The sequence below is a fragment of the Urtica dioica genome, chromosome 8 (genome assembly GCF_054948205.1).
Source record: "Urtica dioica subsp. dioica isolate 48M chromosome 8, U.dioica_male_clone48M_v1_H2, whole genome shotgun sequence".
Classification (NCBI taxonomy): domain Eukaryota; kingdom Viridiplantae; phylum Streptophyta; class Magnoliopsida; order Rosales; family Urticaceae; genus Urtica; species Urtica dioica.
In genome coordinates, this window is record NC_142763.1 from 40,155,060 (window position 1) to 40,179,604 (window position 24,545).

Genomic DNA, 24,545 nt, shown 5'->3' on the forward strand with positions numbered 1-24,545 from the left:
CTTGGCTCGAGAGGTGGGTTTTTTACTTGGTCTAACCGACAACATGGACATGCTAGAATCATCGAAAGGCTTGACCGAGCTATTGCAAGTCCGGAGTGGATGTGCTTTTTCTCCAAGGCCGGGGTTAGGGTGCTTCCGGCTATTGCCTCGGACCACAATCCTATCCTTTTAGATTGCTTCCTTTTAGATGAAAAAGGGAAGAAGCCTTTTCGGTTCTATGAGGCTTGGGCGGGTGAACCGGAGTGTAGAGATATCATCAATGAGATTTGGAGCCAACCGGAGTTTGGTCCAAAACTCCTCAACTTTGTAAAAAAAAGTCATGGAGTGGGTAGAAAGCTTAAACGATGGCAATCCTTGACTTGGGGCAAGACCAAGGAGGCCATAAAAGCCTTAGAAGATGAGATTCTTACTCTCCAACAAAGGGGAAATTCTCCCGGGAGTGCGGATAGGGAAGATGGGGCGAGAAAGGAGCTAAGCGGGCTTGTGTTGAAAGAGGAAAAAGTGTGGAGACAAAAGTCTAGAGAGGCTTGGCTTAAGGATGGCGATGCTAACACCCGGTTCTTTCATACGGCTACAATAATCCGTCGAAAAAGAAACTACATCGGTAGAATGAAGGGTGAGGATGGTAGGAATCTTGACTCGAGAAGACACATCGGGAATCTCCTCAATCACAAATTTGGGGATCTCTTTCGATCTTTGAAACCGTGTTTTCCGAGAGATCTTGAAGGCCTCGTTCCACGAGTGGTCGATGAACATGATAACAAAAATCTCGTGGAGATTCCTACAGCGGAGGAAATCAAGATGACCGTGTGGGCCATGCCCGCACTCAAAGCTCCGGGGCCGGATGGTCTTCAAGGCATATTCTATATAATATTTTGGGATATTGTCGGGGCCTCCTTGGTGAAGTATGTGCAAGAGTTTTTCAACGATAAAAGACTTGATCCCGAGGTGAGTTTCGCTCATAATGTCCTTATTCCTAAAGTTAATGGAGCGGACTCCTTCGACAAGTTTCGGCCTATTAGCTTGTGTAATTTTAGCTTCAAGGTCATCACCCGCATCATTACGGCACGACTTCGAAGAGTGCTCAACAAAATGATCTCTCATTTCCAATCGGCGTTCGTTCCGGGTCAATGGATCGCCGAGAACACCATTCTCACCCGAGAAATCTTGGAGGTTATGGAGAAAAAAAAGGGGATGAAGATGGTTGGATTGGGATTAAGATGGATATGAGTAAGGCGTACGATAGAATGGAGTGGAAATTTATCTACGCCGTTCTCCGTAACTTCGGAGTCTCGGGTAAAATGGTGAAGCTAATCAAGGAATGTGTGGGATCGGCGTCTAGTGCTATTCTTCTCAATGGGAGCCCTCTCCAAAAGCTCAAACTTGAGAGGGGCCTTCGGCAAGGTGATCCATTATCGCCTTATCTCTTCATAATTGCCTCGGAGATCCTTAGTCGGATTCTTGGGAGGGCGGAGTCTCAAGGTGGTTTTCAAGGCATTAGTATAGGCAACAACACGCCTCCTATCTCTCACTTAATGTTCGCCGACGATACATCCTCTTTTGCCGAGCCACAGAAGAAGACGTGGACACTCTGTGGGGGTGTGTGGAACGCTACCAAAGTTGGTCCGGGCAAAGAGTTAACATCGCCAAGTCTGGAGTCTTATTTTCTAAAAATTGTAAGGAGCCGATGAGAAGTGTCTTGAGGGGGAGACTTGGCATGAAGGAGTGTGACCCGAAGGAGCATCACTTGGGAAACCCTTTGAAGCTAGGAAGAAGCAAGATTGCGAGTTTCGCTTATTTGAAAGAAAAAGTCCAAGGGAGGCTTGAAGGGTGGATGGCGCGTACTATTTCCAAAGCCGGTAGAGCGACTCTCGTTAAATCAGTGGTCCAAAGCATCCCGGTATATGCTATGTCCACTTATAATCTCCCTGTCACCTTTTGTGATTCTTTGGATAAAATGGCGAGGAAATTTTGGTGGGTAGGAACGGATAATAGAGATCGGTATCTCGCCCCGGTGAGTTGGGAAAAAATTTGTAGGCCTAAATGGAGCAGGGGGTTGGGACTTAGAAGGGCAAAAGACATCAACAAAGCCCTTCTCTCTAAATTGGGATGGTTTATGGCTTCGGGCTCTCGTGCTACTTGGACTTCCCAACTTAGACAGAAGTATTGTGGGAATATTAAATTCGGCAAAGTCTCCAAATCTCCTAATGACTCCCAGTGTTGGAGAGATATTCTGACCACCCAAAATTTTATTAACCAGAATGCTACATACTTGGTGGGGAGTGGTAATTCGGTAAGGATTTTCTCTGATAAGTGGGTTTTCAAAGAGACATTCATTGAGAGACCAAATCAGTTCATCCCAGACCCTTTGGTGAGTGAGTTGTTTGTCGAAGGCCAACGTAAATGGGATCTGGGTAAAGTCTCCAATATTTGTGTTAGAGAGGTGGCGGAGAAAATTTCGGCCCTCAAAATCCGTGCCTACCCTAGAGACGATGCTCTTTTCTGGGACGGTTCTGAGAATGGCAATTACAGTGTCAAATCTGCCTTAAGAGCTCTCTGTAACGTCCCAATAGTTGATGGGGTTGGTTTGTGGAAGTCTCTTTGGAAACTGAAACTCCATGAACGAGCCAAGATGTTTCTTTGGAGAATCGGTTCAGGCTGCTTTAATCTGGGGAATAAGCTAGCCAAGCACTCTATGGGTAATGATTCGCGATGCCGGGTCTGCAGGATGGAGGATGAAACGGTGGCCTATCTCTTTTTCCGATGTGCAGCGGCGAGGAGGCTTTGGTTGGTTGAAGGGTGGGGGCATTCTTGGAGCTGGAGAGTCGATGACGATGGCAAGGAGATTCTCAATACTCTCCTTGATCTGAATATTAGCCTTAACTTCCAAGGGGTTCATCAAGATGAATTCCTTATTCGGGCTTGGGCTATCATGGAGTCGTTATGGTTCTGCCGGAATTCAATGATTTTCAACGGCGAGATGGAAAATGAGGACGCTTCGATTGGATTCATTAGGCAGAGGGTTTTGGAGTTCTGTGGGAGACCAGTTTCAATGTTGGTTAGGGTCGCTACTCCGACGACAAGTCTTAAACAGCAATGGAGACCTCCTGAAGCTGGTTTCGTCAAGATTAATCTTGATGCTTCCTTTGCGAGTCGAGGCGCTGTTGTGGGGATCGTGGCGAGGAATGAGGAAGGTGCGGTTCTTTGGCTGTGGTGTTCGAAGATTTCAGCTACGTCGGCTCTAGAGGCGGAGCTCCTAGCGGTGCTTGAGGCTGTCTTATTAGCAAAGTTCAGAAATTCCGGTCGGGTTATCTTTGAAGGGGACAACAAGGTCATCATGGAGTGTCTGGAGCTTCACTCGCAGAGCCCGAACTGGATGCTTACTCCCACTTTTGAGAAGATATGGGATTTAGTTGATAGTTTTAATGCTTGTAATTTCATATGGTGTCCTAGACTTGTGAATGGTTCGGCTCATGAACTGTGCCATTGGGCGAACCAAAGTTATTTTTCTGGTTTTTGTAATTTAATGGATCTCCCGCCCCTTGTGCGGGAGAGCTTTGCGGTTGATGCCGTGTCTTAATGAGGAGTATAGGGTGCTCTTTCCTACCCGTCGCACCGATATCAGGGGCGGAAGGTTTTAGGGAGGCCCGTTTGTTTTTCAAAAAAAAAAAAAAAAAAAACTCTTATCTTTTAGTTCCAACGTCCAATTTCCAACAAGTGATACATTTCATTTCATACGCTACGCATCCAAATGATATTTTAGTAGTATGCTATATTACATTCAAGCTACTATGTATACTATAATCTTTATTCTTTATAGATGAGTTATTTTTTCACAAATTTAAATCAACCCCCGCTTAATAACCAACACGAAAAATCACTAAACACGCATATAAATAAAAGGAACAAAAAAAAAAAGAAAAAAAAAGCTATATTTTTATTATTTGAACAGGTGAGCTACATTCTTTTTTTTTTTTTTGAGGAAACGTGGTCGGTGCCACGAGATTTCATAAAAGCCCTCACGTATGGCGGAGGAAAACCGCTTCAATAACTAAATGTTAATAAAATAACTAAATTTATCATTGTATGATTCCCTAATGCCATGAATCCAATACAAGGAAAATTGAATAACTTTTTTTTTTAATTATCGGAGAGCAAAATTGTTTAACTTTTACCATTTATCAACAACGGCATAAAAAATAGATATTTCAGACGATATTATAGTCCTAATCTATAATTTAACTTTGTGCGAATGACATAGAAAAAAAAAAAAAATTTGCTATAGCAATTGATTGACATGTCAATTACACTAACCAACAGTGGTAATGCCAGTAGCAGATCAAGATTCAGAGCGTGGAAAATTTTCTCATGTTACATTACAGCTCAACAATATGCTAACCCGGGACCTATTTGAACTTTGAAGCAATACAATCACGTGCCATGAGACCCACTTCACAACAAACAAAAAGACATAATCACTCGCGTTACAGATCAGATGCCATATAAAGATAACATTAAAATATTATCTTGGTGTATCATTGTTAGGTCTCCGAAAGGGATGGTATAACAATATGGGGTGGTTTAACAAATCTTGGTTAACTTGCTAACCAAGTCACAGCAATAAACAATGCTGCAACCAAAGTATGGCCCAGTGCCCACAAATACAATGTACCAGTAGATCTAGATCTCATGTTTAATCATACATAACAATAAATTATAAGAAAAAATAATTTAACCTTATTATGATTATTATTTTCTTGCTAACTTATGATTTTATACCTATCTTTTATATCGCTGTCGTAAAGCTTGTTTCTCTTTTACGAATGCCTTTATTTTTCTTTTTTACTTGTTGGTGATGTTATGAACATTTGAGATCGAACCTCTTCCGGGGCCGACCTAATGTCAATGGTCAAGAAGCAGGCTGTGCGCCATTATTCCAAGCACTGTTCTCGTCATCGAAGCCGTTCATTTTCAGGGTTTGGTTTACCTGTAAGTAGGTCACCCCAGTCCATATCCCTCGTATTAGTAATATGCTCACAAACACTACGGTTCCGAGAGTACAAACCACCTGCAAATATATTAACACAACACACAAATGGAAGTTAGCTTCTATTTGATGAAATGATCATTTATCTGATTGATTCTCGAGTAATTTAAGATTGCTTAGAAGTCATGTATGTCTGCATTGATGAGAGCATTCCAGCCCAATGGATGACATAACTTTGCTTGGCGAGACTAAATCCCAACTTTTCACACCAAGTTCTTTTAGCATACAATGCCAAATTTAAAACCAAGCAAGTGCTGCTAGATTTAACAAGTTATGCGTTTCTATGGACATTTCCAGGATCGGAATCCGAGCTCGAATCTCGAAACCTATTGAACTGAGACAATTTGTCGAGTCTCCCAGCTAACTTGAATCAAATATGAGGCTTTACTGCTTTCCTATCATACAAAGCGTGTTTATGCATAGCCTAAGAAATAACACCCGGTGTTTGCCTAGAACATCGAAGTCGTCACGCTGTGGAATGGACGATTAAGAGAAAGTAACTACTGCTATGCATGGGAACATAGAAAGTTACTGATTTTAATTCAACCAGCTAAGAGAAAAACTATGTACCAAAACCACAAATCCAATAGGAATCATATTATCACCTCAAGAAACGCCTTCAGAACCCATAAGAATGCAAGAATCAAAACACCATTAACCGAAAAAGCAACCTGTACACACAATTAAAACAACAACATAGCACAATGAAAAAAGTCACTCTCTATTATGAGATTCATAATTGCACATTTAAACCTTGTAAATTTAGTTAGTATTTGTACCAGTTTCGTAGGAATTGGGATGGGAAGAACCGATCGGACGGCTCTGCGAGCTCGGCGAGAGATCTTTTTGAAGACGTTCTGTACAAACTTGACAAACAGATCAAGACTCCTATCTTCTTCTTCGTCATCGTCCTCGTCTTCATCGTCATCGTAACCGGTCATTCTACTGAACTCAGAGCCGATCGAACGGCTCCAATTTCTCGGATCATCCACAAGGCTATCATTACCCTAAACACATGGCCCGCAGAGAGCATTTAAACCCGAAATAAACAGACACAAATACACCTATACATACATAAATATAGAGATACCGGAGGGAAATTGGAGTTTCTTCTAGAGGCTTGCAAGCGAAGGCGATATCGAAGATCTGTGGGAGTCAACTTTGAAGGATCGAGAGTGAAAGAACGAAATGAATGCTGTTTTCTTCGTCGTGTTTGAGAAAACGGAGAAAAGGAAGGAGGCGCTAGAGTCACCGACAGTGACATGATCGTCACTGTGACTCGGAGAGAGCTCAGAAATAATTTAAGAGAGCTTGTGGCGGCGAAGCGAAAGAACAGGAATCGGAAAGGAGTATCTGCGAGATTTTTACCGCGGTGGGGATCTGGGAACACGCCACGTCACTCGCGGACCAAACGACAGCTAGTATCCCGTTGAAACGACAATGAATACTCGTACTTCTGTTGGGAACTTGGGAAGGGTATTTAAGATTGGATATTCATTGCAAGCTGCACAAATGTTTAATCGTATACCTCTAAAAAAAAAAAAAAAAAAAAAGAGAGATGAAGTTGGAGGATTCTGGTTGCCCCCCATTAACTTCAGGCGGCTCATGTCGTTTTCATGATTTGTGCAGATATTTTTTTGTCATTTAAAAACAAAAAAATTTGTTTCCAAGATTCACCGTTGAGTTAGATATTATTTTAATGACTTGATTACTTCTAAAGCGAGATTTTCGATAACACTCGAATTCAAATTCTATTACTTTAGATATTCGACCAGGAAAGAGGGTCTAATGGGCGTCAAGCTCGATCTAAGCAAGACATATGATATCATCAAAGCTTCCTAAAATTGGGGCATCCAACATCTTTTTTTCTTTTTTTTTTTGTGGGGAAATTCTATCAAAGTCTGAGCATGAGAATAGGGTTCCGTGGTATAATAAATTGGACGGTCGGGCAATCGATATCACGTCTTATGTTTGCCGATCACATGATACCCCCCAAATCGTCGTCGAGTCCCCAAATTGCTGTACCTACAATTCGTCCAAGCTCCACTTGGGAGAAATCACTCACAATCTCACTTATACCCTCGTGTTTGGATATTGTATTACAATTTTTTTAATAGAAACGGTAAGTTTTATTAATAACTGATATACTCCGAAACAAAGGAGAGCAGTACAGAAAAAGCAAAGCTCAGGCTGGCCTATAACAACAGCCACCGAAAGTACCGAGCCAAAACAAACATCAAACCAAAGCTGAAACCCAGTCCCTAGACAAAATGGAAAAAGGGAAATCATAAAAATCTTTACAATTAACATGTAACCAGAGAGCAATACAAAAATTAATGCTTTCCATCTCCGCCCCGAAGCAACAAACCTCATCCTCGAAAATGATCTTGTTTCTTTTGCCCCAAATACACCAAACAGCGGCCAATCTAGCTATCTTGAAAGCAGCCATCCATTTAGGATTCCTGTTGTACGCAGCTGGCGACAAAAATAGCTCGGCCACGGAATTAGGCCGATGATTGTCGATCGAGAAATTCTTAAAGATCCAGTCACATACGAGGGACGAACATGGACACTCCAATTTTGAGAGGCTAATCTCTCCAATTGAAAGCAATTCAATACAAGATAATCCAAATGAAAAGGAAAACAACATTATATAGTAAAAGGGAAACATGCCACGTCACCCAGTCAACCACGCCTCTAATACGTAGCACGAACGGAAAGCCTAACATAACACGTTCTCATTCGCCCAGGCTTCGGAAAGTCAAGCCGAGATCCTACTGCAGTGCAGCCTTGACAAGTTCATGGAGTGGTCGAGGCTAAGGGTCAACTTTGGGAAATCCGATAGCAAAGAGACTTGTTGTTCCTAAAGCAAAGGGTTCGAAGATCTGTCGAAAGGAATCAATTAGAAGATAAAAAGGGTAGCAAAGCCTACACTCCTTTCAAATGGGAAAAGTTTATGTATATGATGGATATGGAAGAAAGAGATACATGAATATCTTACGTAGGAAACGGGAAATGGTCACATTGTTTTTCAATAGAAAAAAAGTACTCACTCATGACCTCAAACACTGCCGAGTCCATGAATGCGATGCATGCAAAACCTAGGGAGTATCTGATTGCTAAGTTGTTCGATTGGTTGAGGAAAAAAATGACATCCTGGTTTTACTTGAGGAGAGAAATTGCTATCCGAACAATGATGTTATGAGCAAGCTCGCAAGCGGTTTAAAGATAATTACGACGCAACAGTTGAGATGTTGGTACATCTATCCATCTTCATAGTAACACTGTCAAACCGTAAATAAATGTCATATTTAATGACAATGTTGTCTCCATAAAATAAATGACAATGTTGTCAATAGACATCAGGTTTATTGATAAGGTATTGTCGATAAACGTTGTATGTATTGACAAGGTGTTGTCAATAATAGACGATCTTGTTTTCACAATTGTCCTCTTTTTTCTCTTGGAATTTTTAGCCATTCTGAATTCATCAAATTTATATTTAAGTCCTCTTTTACCCTAAGAATAATTAATTAACAAGTCGGTAGATGAATAAATTATTGTTTAGACACTAATTTTGATTGTTAATTTGTTAGCAAACTCAAAATGGAATACTAAAAAAAACCACCACTATAATGAAAATATGATATTTCTGTGCAAACCCCAATACAGTCGACAATTAATAAAAAAAAAATGATACTAAATTTCCAGACAATTTTTTGGACGAAAACCATTTTAGAGAAACATCAGACTGTCAACAGACAACTACAGATCTTTCCACATGCGCGCTTATCACAACTCAATCAAAAGAAATATTTGAATGTTAACGGGACTAACAAGAGCGAGAATGAGGTGATCATGAGAACATAATGTTTCTCATTGATCCAGTACTTATACACTTGCCTAAAAAAATTCGGTAGATGTAACTAACTAATGACAACTAATCCGTACAATCTGATACATCAAATCTTTGCACGAAGTTGAGAGGTGAATTAGGTTTCCAAAGTTGTCTGTGCCGATGTACGGCAAGAGACCGTTCTCGAAACAGCCCATCACTCAATGAACGACGAGTTGAACTTGTTGATCCAAATCAGATGTAACAAAAGTTGATGAGAGAAAATGTATCCGTCTGTGACCACTGAGCATTGCAAGAAACTGTTGCATCTACCTTCGACGCAATTGGATGAGAGAAGGGAGAAAAGAACTGAAGCTTTTGACACTTTAAGACCCGTCCACAGCGACTAATCAAAGAACGACGAAATCCGCACAAAATTTTAAGCCGAAAGAGAAAATAGCTCTAGTGCTACTATGCCAGATCAACAAAACTAACCAGAGAAAGAGACGGTCAAGAGAAAAGAATGTTTCTCATTGAATGAAAGCTAAATGATAGAGACTATAATCTCATATACTGAGCTAAACAAACTCGGCAGATGTAACTAATCCAATAAATGACTGGTAAGCAATATAACCGAACAGAAGCCTGACGAAATAACAGCAAACTAGTTTTATTTCTTACAACCGTGGGTATTAAAGCCTCACTCGACCAAGCCCACGAGGCCTTGACAGTTCGGTTGGGTAACCTCAAACAGCCCCAAATTTTTTAGTTATAGGGAATTGTATGGAGGACAGTACATCGATGTTAGTTTCTTAATGGACATAGAACGAAAGCAAAGTACATAATGGGACAATAAACACATCGTATATCAATACACAGAGAAATCTTACATATCGCTAATTATACACAACACGACATTTAAAACCGGCAAAAACTGGAGAGACGGGCATTCGTTATATGTGGCCATTCATGGCAGCCAAGCATATATGAAATAATATTAGCCAAACAAGCACATTCATCGGGGCATCTGCAGCCCCGTGGAACCAAGCTAAACTACCTAATATAACCTCTAAACATTGATCTAAAACTAGTATCCACGAGAACGGTATGTTCTTTATTCATATCAAAAATAACAAACTGAACCAAAAAAACCATTCACATAACCTTTAAACACTGACCTAAACCAGTATCAGCTAAAGCAAACTTGTTTATATATACATATACATATACCATTAGTTACGCAAACAAAAGAAAACCCCTCAAATACCATTGGGGATCCGGCTCTACAACCAAAGCCCTCTTCCCCGATCGCGGTGGGTGGGCGAGAAGTTTCTCCGGCGCCACGACCCGAATGGCGGCTGACCGCCGGGAAACAGATCGTAGTCACCTCCAACAATGCGCGGCGCTGCAAACAGTCGGAGCCCCTGCGGCTGGGCCCCCCAGGGATGGCCCCGCCACCGATGTCTCATCCTCGCGGCGGCCTCGTCTCTATCCCCCCTCTGGACCCGCCAGCACTTGGCATACATCGTCCTCCACGGTATCCCCGACCAGCCCGGCTCCGCCACCGCGGCCGAGAATTCCTCAGCGAACTTCCGGCGCCAGAGCTCGTCGTCCCGTGTTAGGTGGTGGAGGTCCTTGCTGGCGCAGGCCGCCCTCGCCAAGTCATCGCCCCGGAGGAGCTCGAGGATCCGAGTCTGGAGCTCCAACGGAAGTCGGGCGAGGCAGGCGGGGCCCGCGAGGCCAGCTCTCGAGCAGAGCTCGATCATCAGCGGGGTCGCTATTCCGTCTTTCGTTTCCCTCCAGAGCTCGAAGAGAGCTCTCTCGGAGAGGTGGTCTCGGAGGGAGGAGATTCCGGGGGCAAATCTCCGCTCGTCCAGGCAGATTCGGTAGGTCGGAGAGCCGGGCGTGGTTAGGGATCCGTAGACAGTGACGAACTTCTTCATGGTCTGGAACTTCAGGACAGCGGATTCGGTTCTGGTCTCGGGAGAGATTTCGGGCAGCGTGTAGTGGAGAGACATAGAGAAGTCCATGGAAGACGGAAATCGAAGCGTATCACCGGACAATCCGACGAAACCAGACTCCAGGAACACGGAATGGACGGAGCAGATTATCAGCTTGTGATCGGATGGTTCTTCCCCTAAATCATCGCTCAGAACCCTAATTAACCTCTTCACGAAACAAGATTCCGGAAACCTACCAATCTCATTGTCGCCACCGCCGTATTCTGTGATATCGTCTCCATCACCGGTCATCTCGATCGTTTCTCGACCGATAGCCTGAATCCGATCTGGTTCTTGGCCGGGACTCGCCGAGGACGAAGCACCTATGGTTTCATCGATACCAATGATCTCTTCGCTCGTTTCTCGACCGGTCGTGTGAGTCGGAGCTTGTTCTTGGCCGGAACTGGCCGAGGACAAAGCACCTAGGGCTTCGTGGCCATGTGAATCGGATTCTGGGACTACGCAGTAGAAGATGAGATCTCCGGCGGCGATTCCGAGAGATGAGAGCGATTCCGAGGGGGACGAAGGGAAGAGCTCGTCAGTGCGGTTGAGAGAGAGGCGTAGAGAGTGAGGGGAATGGAATCCGATCGCCTGAGAGATGGATTGTTTGAGGAGTTGGAGGGAGGAATCGTTGGGGATGTCGATTCTGATGGTCTCTTTGGAATCCAAGGCTCTAATTCTCAGCTTCATTCTCAAGATCGCAACGTGAATTGAGAGAGACGAAGAAGAAGAAGAAGAAGAAAAAAATTTAGGTTGTGGCGGTGGCTACGAAATGACGGGTTTTCGTTTTTCTTTCTTCGTGGACAAATAATTTGGAAATTTTGATTCTGTGACTTCTCCGGTATTATAAGATATTTTGTATTCCTCATAAAAAAAAAGTACATATATATATAAAAAAAAAAAAAGATATTTTGTATTTTCTTTAGGAATTTTTTATTTATTATTTAAAAATTACGATTTCATGTTTTATATGTCGCAATCAAAAATACCCACAGCAACGCGCCCGCGGGTTCCTTAATATATTTTATTGTTGATGAGCTATCAAATAATTGATAACATTTTTTTTATGAAAAATTTGGGTTCCTGAATGTATTTTATAGTTAATGAGTGTTATCAAATAATTGATGACATTCTTTTATGAATATGACTTATTCAAAATAACACCAGGGCCGGCCCGATAGTTAAGCGGGTTAAGCAACCGCTTAAGGCCTCTTAATTTTGTGAGACAAAATAGGCCCTAATTTTGATGTTATTGACTAGTAAATGGACCTCGAATTGCGGCTACTCTCCATCACGTAATTTTGCTGTTGTTGATTGCTTTTGCTGTTGGATGTTTATACTCAAGTACGGCCCAATGTGTTGTTATGGGTGTATGCGTTTTTTGGGTGGCTAAATGTTGTAGTTGGCCCATTGGATTATTAAGTGATCATTAACTTAAAATCAAATAAAGTCTACTTTCACTTCCGATTATGCCCACCCAAAAAGATTTTTAAATGAATTTGTTCAGCGACTTTTCATTAATTTTTTTATAGGATTGCGTCTGAAAAAAAGATAAATCTGTAGGAGTCTTTTCTGATTTTGAAGCTTTGAAAACTAGTTTTTCAGGTACCAACCAGCATGAAGATGATAATGACCGTTTAAAATAAAAGATGCATTAAGAGAGGTTTAAAAGAGTTAGAGGCTTAACATGTGAGTTAAAATTTGATTTATGGAGTTCTATTTATTATATGCTATTTTTCATAATCAAATATATATATATATATATATATATATATATATATATATATATATATAATGATAGACATTGTCTTTGATCTTATGATTATAATGTATATTTTTATTAGAAATAACTAATAATATGTCATCGTTTTTTTTTTCAAAAGCCTAATTTTTGAATTTCGTTTAAGGCCCCATTATATATTGGGCCGGCCCTGAATAACACAATAAACTTTTTGGTATGTAAATTAATAATATAAGATCAGTTTTAAGTCATATTACATTAGTGACATACCATATAAATACACCAAAAAATCAAAATAAAAGTTGCACAAAAATCATAAAATTATTACAGACCATAAATTAATCAAAGAATCATCATTCAGTTTCCATTTTTGTTGATTTCTTTGTCATTGCATAAAAAAAAAATTAAAGAAAACAAATTAATTTTGACAATTAGAATGCGAATGATAATTTTTTCATATAAAGTAGAAATATGAAATACCTAGATGAGACGCGTTTTCGTGAATCGTTCGAGCTGCATATTAACGATGGGTACAAACATATATTAAGAACGTGTACATTATTAACAAAAATTGCTTATAATATTCAAAGGTTATTACCTTTCAACATGGATTTCCGGATATGAAGTTTGTGAGAAGTTAAGAAAATATAAGTCGTCGTTGGAATCTTCAGTTGATACATCGTGAAACATCTTTTTTTCAATCGCTTTTGTGATTGCTCCTTTGTTCTCAAAAGCAATTTGGAATATGACATATTTTCCTATAATATCAATAATTGCATCTCGGATTTTTTGCTTGTTATCATGCATGTGATATTCGAGTAACATAGCGCATGATTCATTGACCACGTGATTTTCGAGTAACATAGCTCATGATTCCTTGACCAAAAAATATCACCATTGTTATGTTGGATTTTTCCCATACTAAAAAATATTAAGGCTCAACCCGAACGAGGAAGCAAGGCGAGCCCGGTCAAAAGAGTAAAGCCCGGAATTGAGACAAGTCGGGCTAACCCCTAAGGGGACCTCCCATCCTGGCGTCCAGGGTCGACACCTCCACCCTCATAGCAGTCAGGCTCGACATCTAACCTCGTCAGCCTCGGAGGTCAGGGTTGACTTCCACCCTCGGATGTCAGGGTCGACCTCCACCCTCATAGCAGTCAGGCTCGACCTCTAAACTCGTCAGCCTCGAAGGTCAGGGTCGACTTCCACCCTCGGATGTCAGGGTCGACCTCCACCCTCACAGCAGTCAGGCTCGACCTCTAACCTCGTCAGCCTCGGAGGTCAGGGTCGACTTCCATCCTCGGATGTCAGGGTCAACCTCCACTCTCAAAGCAGTCAGGCTCGACCTCTAACCTCGTCAATATCGGAGGTCATGGTCGACTTCCACCCTTATCGCAGTCACGCTCGACCTCTAACCTCGTCAGCCTCGGAGGTCAGGGTCGACCTCCAGTCAGGCTCGACCTCTACCCTCGTCAGCCTCGGAGGTCAGGGTCGACCTCCACCCTCATAGCAGTCAGGCTCGACCCCTAACCTCGTCAGCCTCGGAGGTCAGGGTCGACCTCTACCCTCATAGCAGTCAGGCTCGACCTCTAACCTCGTCAACCTCGGAGGTCAGGGTCGACCTCCACCCTCATCGTGGTCAAGCTCGACCTCTAACCTCGTCAGCCTCAAAGATCAAGGTCAACCTCCACCCTTAGATGTCAGGGTCGACCTCCGCACTCATAGCAACCAGGGTCGACCTCCACCCTCGGACGTCAGGGTCGACCTCCGCAATCGTAACAGCCAGGGTCGATCTCCACCTTCGGATGTCGGGGTCGACCTCCACACTCGTAGCGGCCAGGGGTCGGTCTCTACTCTCGTCAGCTTCAGAGATCAAGGTCGACCTCCACCCTCAGGGGCGACCTCTACCCCATGTCTGAAGGGGGAGCCCGAGTAAATGACGGTTTTACCCCGACCCATCATCACATCTCTATAAATACCTCTATTTTTCCCATTTGGAGGTAAGTTTGCTCACACTTACAAAACCTCTGCTTCTATCTCATCGGAGCTTCTCTCTCTAGAAATTTGAAGCACAACACCTAGACTAATGTTGAGCGTCGGAGTGCCCGCCGGAGGAAACCCCTCCGCGGTCCTTTAGCTCACTCTTTTCCCTTTTCTCAGGTGACGAGGCGTCGGAAATCTTTTTCCGGCACGGCGGAGGTACAGGTGTTGGGACAACTTCTTCGTTTGACCACCGCGCGATCATAGGGTCTGGCCCTAGATCAAACCGCGGACCGGTTCTAGTGTTAATCCAATTTTCAGCATTAACATTTTGGCGTTAGAAGGATGGGTCGAGAAACAACCACGAGATCCCACCGGCAAATCCATTTTTTGCGACTTTGAGGAATCAACCACCTTAGGTACCCTAAGAGCATGGCTGGAAACTCGTCACGCAAGATGGCCAAACGCCTGACCGTCTCTGAAAACGCAGCCCCCCGCCCCGCGGGGAGCATCGCGCTCAACACTCGGGCTGAAGTCCAGGCCCTCCAAAATCAGGCTCAAAACACCCCCCAAGCGAGCGTGACCTCCGACCCCGTCCACGATGAGAGGGACGCACGGTGGACACGTCTTGAAGACAACCTTTTAAGGCTGACCGGCGTGTTAGCCAGAATTGGGGGGTACGAGCCCGCCCTGGAAGGAATCTTTGGGGGATGTGAGCAGTTGGAGACCCCGCCTGAACGTGAATGGCGCGATCCTAGGCCCGACGAAAGCGAAGACGCCCCTGACCCAAGCCTCCAGGGTGCCGAACACGAGCGTGCCCAGCGCGCGCCACACTGCTCGAACATACCAGCAAGACGCCCCCGACCCTAGTCTCCGGGACGTAGATCGCGAGTGAACCCAGCACACGCGGCACCGTCCAGACATTTCAATTAGGTGCCCCGCGAGAACCCGCCTCCCCAAAACACGCGCGCGCACTCCGTCGCGTACACCGACGCGTCCCGACGGTCAGCCTTCGCCCGCCTCGTAGGCAGGGAAGAAGTGGCAGACAGTGGCGACTCGCGCCGATTCCACTCGCCCCGCCGCGTCGACGTACCCATGCGGGAGAGCAGGGACGAAGACCTTAGGCACCGCCTAAACCGACAATTGGAGATACCACGACCCCAATCTCCCCCGAGGAGGGCGGAATCCACGAACTACGCGGGAACACCCCCTGAGAACCCGTTCCCCCGTCGAGACGTGCCAACAAGCCAGACAGTTGGAGACACAGGACGAGTGGTCGCGCCGCCCCCCGCGGCGATACCACTGACCGCCAACAGTGAGCTAATGAATATTGTGCAGAGTTGCAAAGAGAGATACGGGAGCTCCGAGTGACAAATCGAGTGCCTTCAACTGAGAAGATAAATCGAGGACCTCATAGAAGGGGGTCAGCTTAAAGAATTCGTCTTACAGATGGTAACATCTAAGGGAGCCCAGCTAGCTGGCGACCCCAGAGCATCGAACAACGACAACTTGAAAGCACGAGGGTCACCACTATCCGCAAGGATGATCTTGGGAAGGCGGCAACAACCTCACTCAATATCTTGCAGCAAAATGCAAAGCAAAAGTGTTGTTGTAGTTAACCACGTGAACGACGATGAAGTCGGCCTCATAGAGTTTCTTCCGCAATCTCTGCAAGATTCCACAAGAAACTGGGGGGTTAATGATGAACATGGACTAGAGACGTCAAAAACGTCCATCCCAATAGCTAGGAAGGCGGCGAGGTGCCCTCTCGGGCACTCACGCGGGTAAGAGATGTCTAGTACGTCCAACACAACAGCGAGGAAGGCGGCGAGGCGCCCTCCGGAACACTCACGTGGGTCAGAGACGTCAAGTACGTCCAACCCAACTGCGAGAAAGGCGGCGAGGCGCCCTCTAGGGCACTCACGCGGGTCAGAGACGTCAAGTACATCCAACCCAACAACGAGGACTGCGGCAAGGCGTCCTACGGGGCACTCACGCGGGTCAGAGACGTCAAGTACGTCCAACCCAACAGCGCGGAAGGCGGCGAGGCGTCTTCCGGGGCACTGACGTGGGTCAGAGACGTCAAGTGCGTCCAACCCAGCAGCGAGGAAGGCGGCGAGGCGCCCTCCAGGGAACTCACGCGGGTCAGAGACGTCAAGTGCGTCCAACCCAACAGCGAGGAAGGCGGCGAGGCGCCCTCCTGGGCACTCACGCGGGTCAGAGACGTCAAGTGCGTCTAACCCAACAGCGAGGAAGGCAATGAGGCGCCCTCCGGGGCACTCACGCGGGTCAGAGACGTCAAATGCATCCAACCCAACAGCAAGGAAGGCGGCGAGACGTCCTCCGGGGCACTCACGCGGGTCAGAGATGTCAAATACGTCCAACCCAACAGCAAGGAAGGCGGCGAGGCGCCCATGAGGCACTCACATGAACAGGGAGTCGAGGCATCAAAAATGCCCAGCCCGATGGCGAGGAAGGCGGCGAGGCGCCCACAAGGAACTCACGCGAACAGAAACTCGAGGCATCAAAGATGCCAAGCCCGACAGCGAGGAAGGCGGCGAGGTACCCACATGACACTCACACAACATAGGGACCCCAAAAATCAAAGATGCTCAGCCCAACAGGAATGGTCACGTCTGAAAAACAACTTTACAAAAAGAAATTTTTGAATAGGAAGACCGAGAGACTAGGTTGGAACGCCATATGGACGACAAAAAAAAAACATGTTGAGATTAGGTTGGAAGCCATCGGGCGGCTTAGGACCTCCGTCTCTAGCGGCACGCAAAACTCCACGTCGAACAGGGCGTCAAACTCGTCCCGAAACCTCTTGATCTTGCTGAAGGTAATGGAACTCGGCGCGTCAAGACCGGAAAAACCGCATGGTTTCACCAAGTTTGGAACGATGCGGGGGCAGGCTTTCTACAGGCGGCCTCAACCTTCACCGCGACTTCTTCTTTTTAAGGCGAATGGTGACCCCGTCTACAGGCGGCACCCGATCTCTACCTTTGCCTCCCGTGCGACTCTAGATACTTTTTCTCCATTCTCTTCTCAAAGGAAGGGCGGTAGTCGGGATCGGCACGGGGGGCCAACGTAATCGACGGAGCGCGCTAAGAGTCCGTTCGCGGCTTGGAAGTGGGTCGATCCGATCCCCGACTTGCTAGAACAAACCTAACGGGGGAATACGGGCGGCCTCGCCGTGCTCCGACCTGCGAGTACGCGAATCTTTATCCACACAGAATCCAGAGTCGAAGGACTTACCCCCGTAATCCGCAACTGCGCTCGCCGAGACCGCGACACCGACTCAGGTGCCACAAAACTTGGAGGAAACCCCTCATGACAAACTCCTGAGCGGGGAGACGCTATACCCGAGATGTGGCGACCCCCGATGCACAGAACTGGGAAAGGCGACCACGACGGACCGGGGAGACCCGTGCGTCCACGATCGAGGTAGAAGAGATCCGACGGCGGCCGGATCTGGCCCATGCACAGATCGTGCGAGGAATACGGGGCCAACACCGGGCTTGGAGAACGCGAAGTTGCTAATGAAGCCCGGGCAATGTGTGCGCCTTGATCGGCTTGCATCCCGATGCCCAAGGGTGAGGCCCCATCTCCACGCGTAGGTAGGTCTGAGCTCAAAGGCACATCATCCCACATGAACGAGGTTTGAACACCCATATCCCGGGATAGAGATCTCAGGCTGGGAAGTGAGAGCTCGGGAATGAGCGCCGCCGAACCCCAAACTCAAGCTCTTCGCCGAGGAAGAAGAGATGACCAGCCACGCGCAACCTGCAAATCTAGAGACGGAGAACCATAGCCACACGAGGAGGGAACCCGAGCACTCTTCAGAAAATCTCGTCTGTGCACCCACTGCCCGCGCGAGCTGAAGAGACATGTGCGTACGACGCCGGCCTTGAGACGGAGCGAAAAGCCCATGCCTACGCCGAGCTGGAGAAACCTGCGCACCCGCGCTGAGCTAAAGAGACCTGCGCGCCCGACGTCGGCTCGGAGACGGAGCGAGAAGCCCGTGCTTGCACCTAGCTAGAGAAGTCTGTGCGTTCACACATGGCTGGAGAGGCTCGCGCGTCCGACGTCGGCCCGGAGACGGAGCGCCCCGCCGAAGCCGATGGAGAGAACTCCCGGCCGAGCGCGATCTTCAAGCGCCCGCCACGCGCGTCAGAGATCTCGCCACGTGCGATCAAGATCTGAAAGTGCTGCTCATCGTCGTGGCCCAGGTGACGACCCCCGAGGTGTGGCCATGAGTAGCTCAGACGAGGAAGAAGAAATGAAGGGGATGAATGTCAATTTCTCAGATTTACAACTTGGTTTTGAAATCCAGAAAATTACAGTCAGCGCATTTAAACTGGAAATCAAGAACGGTCAGGAATCACCGGACAAGCAACGATCCACCTCATAAATACGTGAAGTTTCTTGAATTACTAAGTCATCCAAGAAACTGGGGGTTAATGTTATGTGGGATTTTTCCCATACTAAAAAATATTAAGGCCCAACCCGAACGAGGAAGCAAGGCGAGCCCGGTCCAAAGAGTAGAGCCCGGAATTGAGACAAGCCGGGCTCACCCCTAAGGGGTCCTCCACCCTCGGATGTCAGGGTCGACCTCCACTCTCATAGCAGTCAGGCTCGACCTCTAACCTCGTCAGCCTCGGAGGTCAGGGTCGACTTCCACGCTCATCGCAGTTAGGCTCGACCTCTAACCTCGTCAGCCTCGGAGGTCAGGGTCGACTTCCACCCTCATCGTAGTCAGGCTCGACCTCTAACCTCGTCAGCCTCGGAGGTCAGGGTCGACTTCCACCCTCATCGCAGTCAGGCTCGACCTCCAACCTCATCAGCCTCGGAGGTCAGGGTCGACATCCAGTCAGGCTCGACCTCTACCCTCGTCAGCCTCGGAGGTCAGGGTCGACCTCCACCCTCATACCAGTCATGCTCGACCCCTAACCTCGTCAGCCTCGGAGGTCAGGGTCGACCTCTACCCTCATAGCAGTCAAGCTCGACCTCTAACCTCGTCAACCTCGGAGGTCAGGGTCGACCTCCACCCTCATCGTGGTCAGGCTCGACCTATAACCTCGTCAGCCTCAAAGATCAAGGTCGACCTCCACCCTCGGATGTCAGGGTCGACCTCCGCACTCATAGCAACCAGGGTCGACCTCCACCCTCGGACGTCAGGGTCGACCTCCGCAATCGTAACAGCCTGGGTCGACCTCCACCCTCAGATGTCGGGGTCGACCTCCACACTCGTAGCGGTCAGGGGTCGACCTCTACTATCGTCAGCTTCAGAGATCAAGGTCGACCTCCACCCTCAGGGGCGACCTCTACCCCATGTCTGAAGGGGGAGCCCGAGTAAATGACGATTTTACCCCGACCCATCATCACATCTCTATAAATACCTCCATTTTTCCCATTTGGAGGTAAGTTTGCTCACACTTACAAAACCTCTGCTTCTCTCTCATCAGAGCTTCTCTCTCTAGAACTTTGAAGCACGACACCTAGACTAATGTTGAGCGTCGGAGTGCCCGCCGGAGGAAACCCCTCCGCAGTCCTTTAGCTCACCATTTTCCCTTTTCTCAGGTGACGAGGCGTCGGAAATCTTTTTCCGGCACGGCGGAGGTACAGTTGTTGGGACAACTTCTCCGTTTGACCACTGCGCGATCATAGGGTCCGGCCCCTAGATCGAACCGTGGACCGGTTCTAGTGTTGATCCAATTTTCGGCATTAACAACCATCATCCTTCATGTCTCGTCCTCTATTGGTGTTTAACTTATACCTGAATATTAAATTTAAGTCAAATATAATATATTTTTATGTACAGATAATATCTAAAATACTAAGTTAGTATGTTCATATATGATAAAATTCATAAATTAATAATATATATGATTATTGTTACGTGGCATAGGCAGTTCTTCTAGGTAAGCATCGTTAGTACATCACCACGAGTCTTCAACCGCTGACAATGTTGACTTGCATTTTAGACATGCAAAATAATGACATCCGTCTCTTTGACAAATATCAAGAATTGTGACACTGACTGTGTATCTAATGTGTTGCTGGAAAAAAAAATCGTCATGTGACATTACTACAAATATTACGTTTTAAGACATCGAAATGGTGACTTAAAAACATTCAAAATCGTACCAGACGTTTAAGAAACGTCTTCAATTCTCTTACAAAAATGACTTAAATTTATGATGATAAAATAATTTGAAAATGTAAAACACTATTATTGTTTTCTCTTATTTTTAGCTACTCGGCTACAATCGTACTGTTCTCAATCATTTCGTTTTTCTTTAAACGCTGACTTGCATGACCACCAGCTCCGACAAAGTAAATTGTTTCAACTTCATTCATAAATATGATTAGAAAAAAGTAATATTTTTAGATATTTTAATGATTAAGGTATTCAATTAGAATTCGAATAAAAAATATATATGTATATATATTTATATATTATATATTTGTTGAACCTTCTCTTCAAATCTTCAAGATCATACATGTAAGGGTCAAAGTAAAAAAGTATAGATGATGTACTTGAAAGACATGGTTTGTCTGAATTCGAAGTATTGAAATTTTATAAGATTACACTACAAAATTATAAAATCAATAATAAAATTTTTAAAATGTAAATTTAGTACTTACCTAAATATTTTTGGGCAAACTAGCAACGCAGCCTTTTTGAAACGTGGTATTTAAGATCTAGCTCACGTTTGGTAAATTTTGTAATCTAGCCATTTAATGAAATTTATGACTATGAAATATCGAATATACCCTAGTGTGGTTTAAATGAGTGAAAATAAAACAGTAGCAAACTTTTGAGTCCTACTAATAAGAAAGCCAACAACATCATCGTACACGCTTGGATTCAAATTTGAGTATTTAAAAGGAAAATCATTAATGAATATAATATAATAAACAAATTAAATATTGATTAAAATAAGTAACTTGTGAATCGTCAATAAATTTTCATTAATTTTTATTTATGCGTGTAATAAATAAACGAAAATAAATCAAAATAAATAGGCGAGATATTCAGCGGACTTTTAAACAAATGATAAACATGCAAATTATTAAATGACTAATAAAAGTCACGTCGTCAATTGTGGCTATGTTTTGAAACTTAGCTGAAACGTTGGCTAGATTGCAATTTCCACGTTTCAAGTGCCTTAGTCCATATAATTTTTCAATATTTGTTTTACTAAGCGAGATGTGAAAACTACAATAACTGAGCTTTCAAGTGTTTCGAGGATGTTTGTCATCAAATTGATCTGCTTTATATCCCCAAAGTGTCACTTGTAACTCCACATTTCTTTAAAATATATATATATATATATATATATATATATATATATTATAAGCTATAAAAATAAATATGGATATATGTACATACTCAGTAGTCTTGACAATTACATTTTGCAGAGATGTGACGGTATTTCCAATAGTGGGCCTCTCTAATTCCTCAACACATATCAAAACTACAACGACATCTACATGATTAATACTATATAAAAAAATTAGATTTCAAATTCTTATGTTTCCAAAGTATTGAAGAAGTACCTGACAATAGCTCAACATTGTCTATTCCTTGTTTAATTCGTTGAAGGTAGGAAAATAAAATCGATGGTGTGATATTTTAGCGTTACCATCGAAAACTACGAATGAAGTAGCTTTCACAAAATGTATCATCAAGTCATTTGGAATAACCTTATAATTAGGCTTGTATACGTCGACTAAGAAATTTTTGATGTCATAGACATTGCCAATTTTAATTTTAGACGTGATAATGTTCGCATCTCGACCTCGTATTACAGCGTGTGTCGCATCATCCTAACAAACATTTTAAAACATGAAACATTAGAAATATTTATGATTTATAAAACCTTCACTACTACAACAAAAAGCCTATAGAAGCGACAAAAGTCACTTCTAAAAGTCAAAAAGTCACTTCTACTTTAATTGCTTCTAAAAGCCCGTTCTAAAGGTCAGTCACTTCTAAAAATTAGAAGCGACTTGTCGCTTCAAGTCGCTTCTAATGTCACTTTTAATCCAAAAAATCTAGCACCATAAATGGCTCCCTCAAAATGGCGGGAAGAGTTTAGAAGCGACACTAGAAGCGGATTGTCGCTTCTAATGTTTTCCCGTCATTTCGATGAAAATGTTTGGAAGTGACATTAGAAGCGACTAGTCGTCGTTTTGTAAAAACTTAAAAAAAATTGGCGGAGAAAACAATGAGCCAAAAAATTTAGTTGTTTAGAGGCGACATTTAGACACGACAAGTCGCTTCTAAATGTCTACGTCACACTAAACGTCGTCGAGTTTTCTCCAAGTTTGCTAATCTTAGGAAAGGTCAGGTCGAATGGTCTTTGTTTGGTCCCGAGAAGTATATAGCAGCTATACTTTGGTCAGCTCCCCTCCTCCCCGACATCGAAGAAGAAGGTAAGCTTGATCTCGAAATTCCGTTTTTATACTTGGTACGTAGTTTTTCTTATTCGAAAGTCTGAAATTTTGTACAGAAGTAGACGACAACATGAACGTAGCAGTTAGTGCCAATTCCAAAAGGAAGAAAAACAAGGTTGCGGTGGCTTTGACCTCAGCGGCAACTCCGTCCAAGACGCCGGCGGTGGCAATCGAGAGGAACCTTCTGTCGAAGTGACACACACCATCACAAAGGCTCCGATCCCCTGGTCTAACTAGATTTGAAGACCGTTTGGGAGACGACCGAGGTGGGAGGCGACAAAGTCACCTCAGAAGAAAAGGTCCCTTGACTTGATGACCCCGCGGCCGATGCGGAGCGTGCTATCGATGGCGCCACGGCCGCGGATGCTCCTAAAAAAATAAAATGCCATAAAAAAGGATCCAAGATGAAGTTGCCTCTGAGACGTCCGAAAAGAAGAAATCAAAGAAGAAGAAGAAGAACACCGATTGGATAGTTTCTTTCCGCAGATTCGTCTGCTCGAAGGAGGGGTTTACTCGCGGACGGGCTGTCTGGCGCTGATAACAAGTTAATTAAATTACTAGAATAGTTAATTTAATTTACCATTAACATAACATATTTTTGTTATTTTTTATGATTTCAGTTGTCATGTTTAGTAATTTTAATGGCTCTACTAAGTTTTATTTTTATTTTTTTTCCAACTAAGATGTTGTATGGTTAATTTTAAGATATCTTTTTTGATAAATAAAAATTTATAGATTTGCTAATTTCATTTACTCGTTTAAATTATTGTGCTCTATTTTTTGTAGCAAATGCTTATGTCTTAATTTTTGTATGATTCTTCTGCTGGTGAATCATCAAGTGAATCTTGTTTTTATGATTCTTTTTATGTTTGTTCATAGATTTATACTTCTTTCATCATTAACAAAATACTAACCTCTTAAGTTAAATTAATTAATTACAACAGTAAATTCAATTACTCTAGATTTGAGCTTATTTATTCACTAACATATATCAATTTTCTCTGGTTAATCAATTAACCAATATAGATATAAAGCAACACATCCTTTACCACACCTAAAATGCACATGCATTTATAATAATGTAACAGGCATTATAGAACAATGTAAAAGCATATAAACATTTTTCAAGTATATTAATTAACGACACAACCAATCTAATTAATTAGAGTCTTGCCTCTTTATGTGCTTGGAGTTTTTCTTGCAAACCTCGTTGTTGGCAAAGACCTCATTCTTCCAGATGTGGCAGAAAAGCCCGACCTCGTCGATGACAAACGTGCAAGCGCAGAGGGCAATGTCTCAGTCAATGAGGAGCACGATTCGAACAAGCTGTTGATGTCGAATTCGGTTCCTCAACAATCACGAAACTATATATATATATATATATATATATATTATATTTTATGTGGATCTCATGAATTCGTAGTAATAGAATTGAAATAAAGCAAAACTAATGAACAAATGTAAGCAATGTTGATT

The 24,545-nt window shown here is 44.1% G+C and overlaps 2 protein-coding genes across 2 annotated transcripts; both read right to left on the reverse strand.

Moving 5' to 3' along the window:
- Window positions 1-4,509: 4,509 nt before the first annotated feature.
- On the reverse strand, window positions 4,510-6,501 carry LOC149389790 (ATP phosphoribosyltransferase regulatory subunit). The gene is made up of 4 exons (XM_089621668.1): window positions 6,138-6,501; window positions 5,827-6,054; window positions 5,653-5,718; window positions 4,510-5,068 (listed from the first exon to the last, which is right to left on the reverse strand). Exons 1-4 carry the CDS (start codon window positions 6,309-6,311, stop codon window positions 4,910-4,912), a joined length of 627 nt encoding a protein of 208 aa, XP_089477794.1. The 5' UTR covers window positions 6,312-6,501; the 3' UTR covers window positions 4,510-4,909.
- Window positions 6,502-9,975: 3,474 nt separating this feature from the next.
- On the reverse strand, window positions 9,976-11,743 carry LOC149389791 (F-box protein SKIP22-like). Its single transcript, XM_089624594.1, has one exon. It carries the CDS (start codon window positions 11,570-11,572, stop codon window positions 10,166-10,168), a length of 1,407 nt encoding a protein of 468 aa, XP_089480720.1. The 5' UTR covers window positions 11,573-11,743; the 3' UTR covers window positions 9,976-10,165.
- Window positions 11,744-24,545: the final 12,802 nt, after the last annotated feature.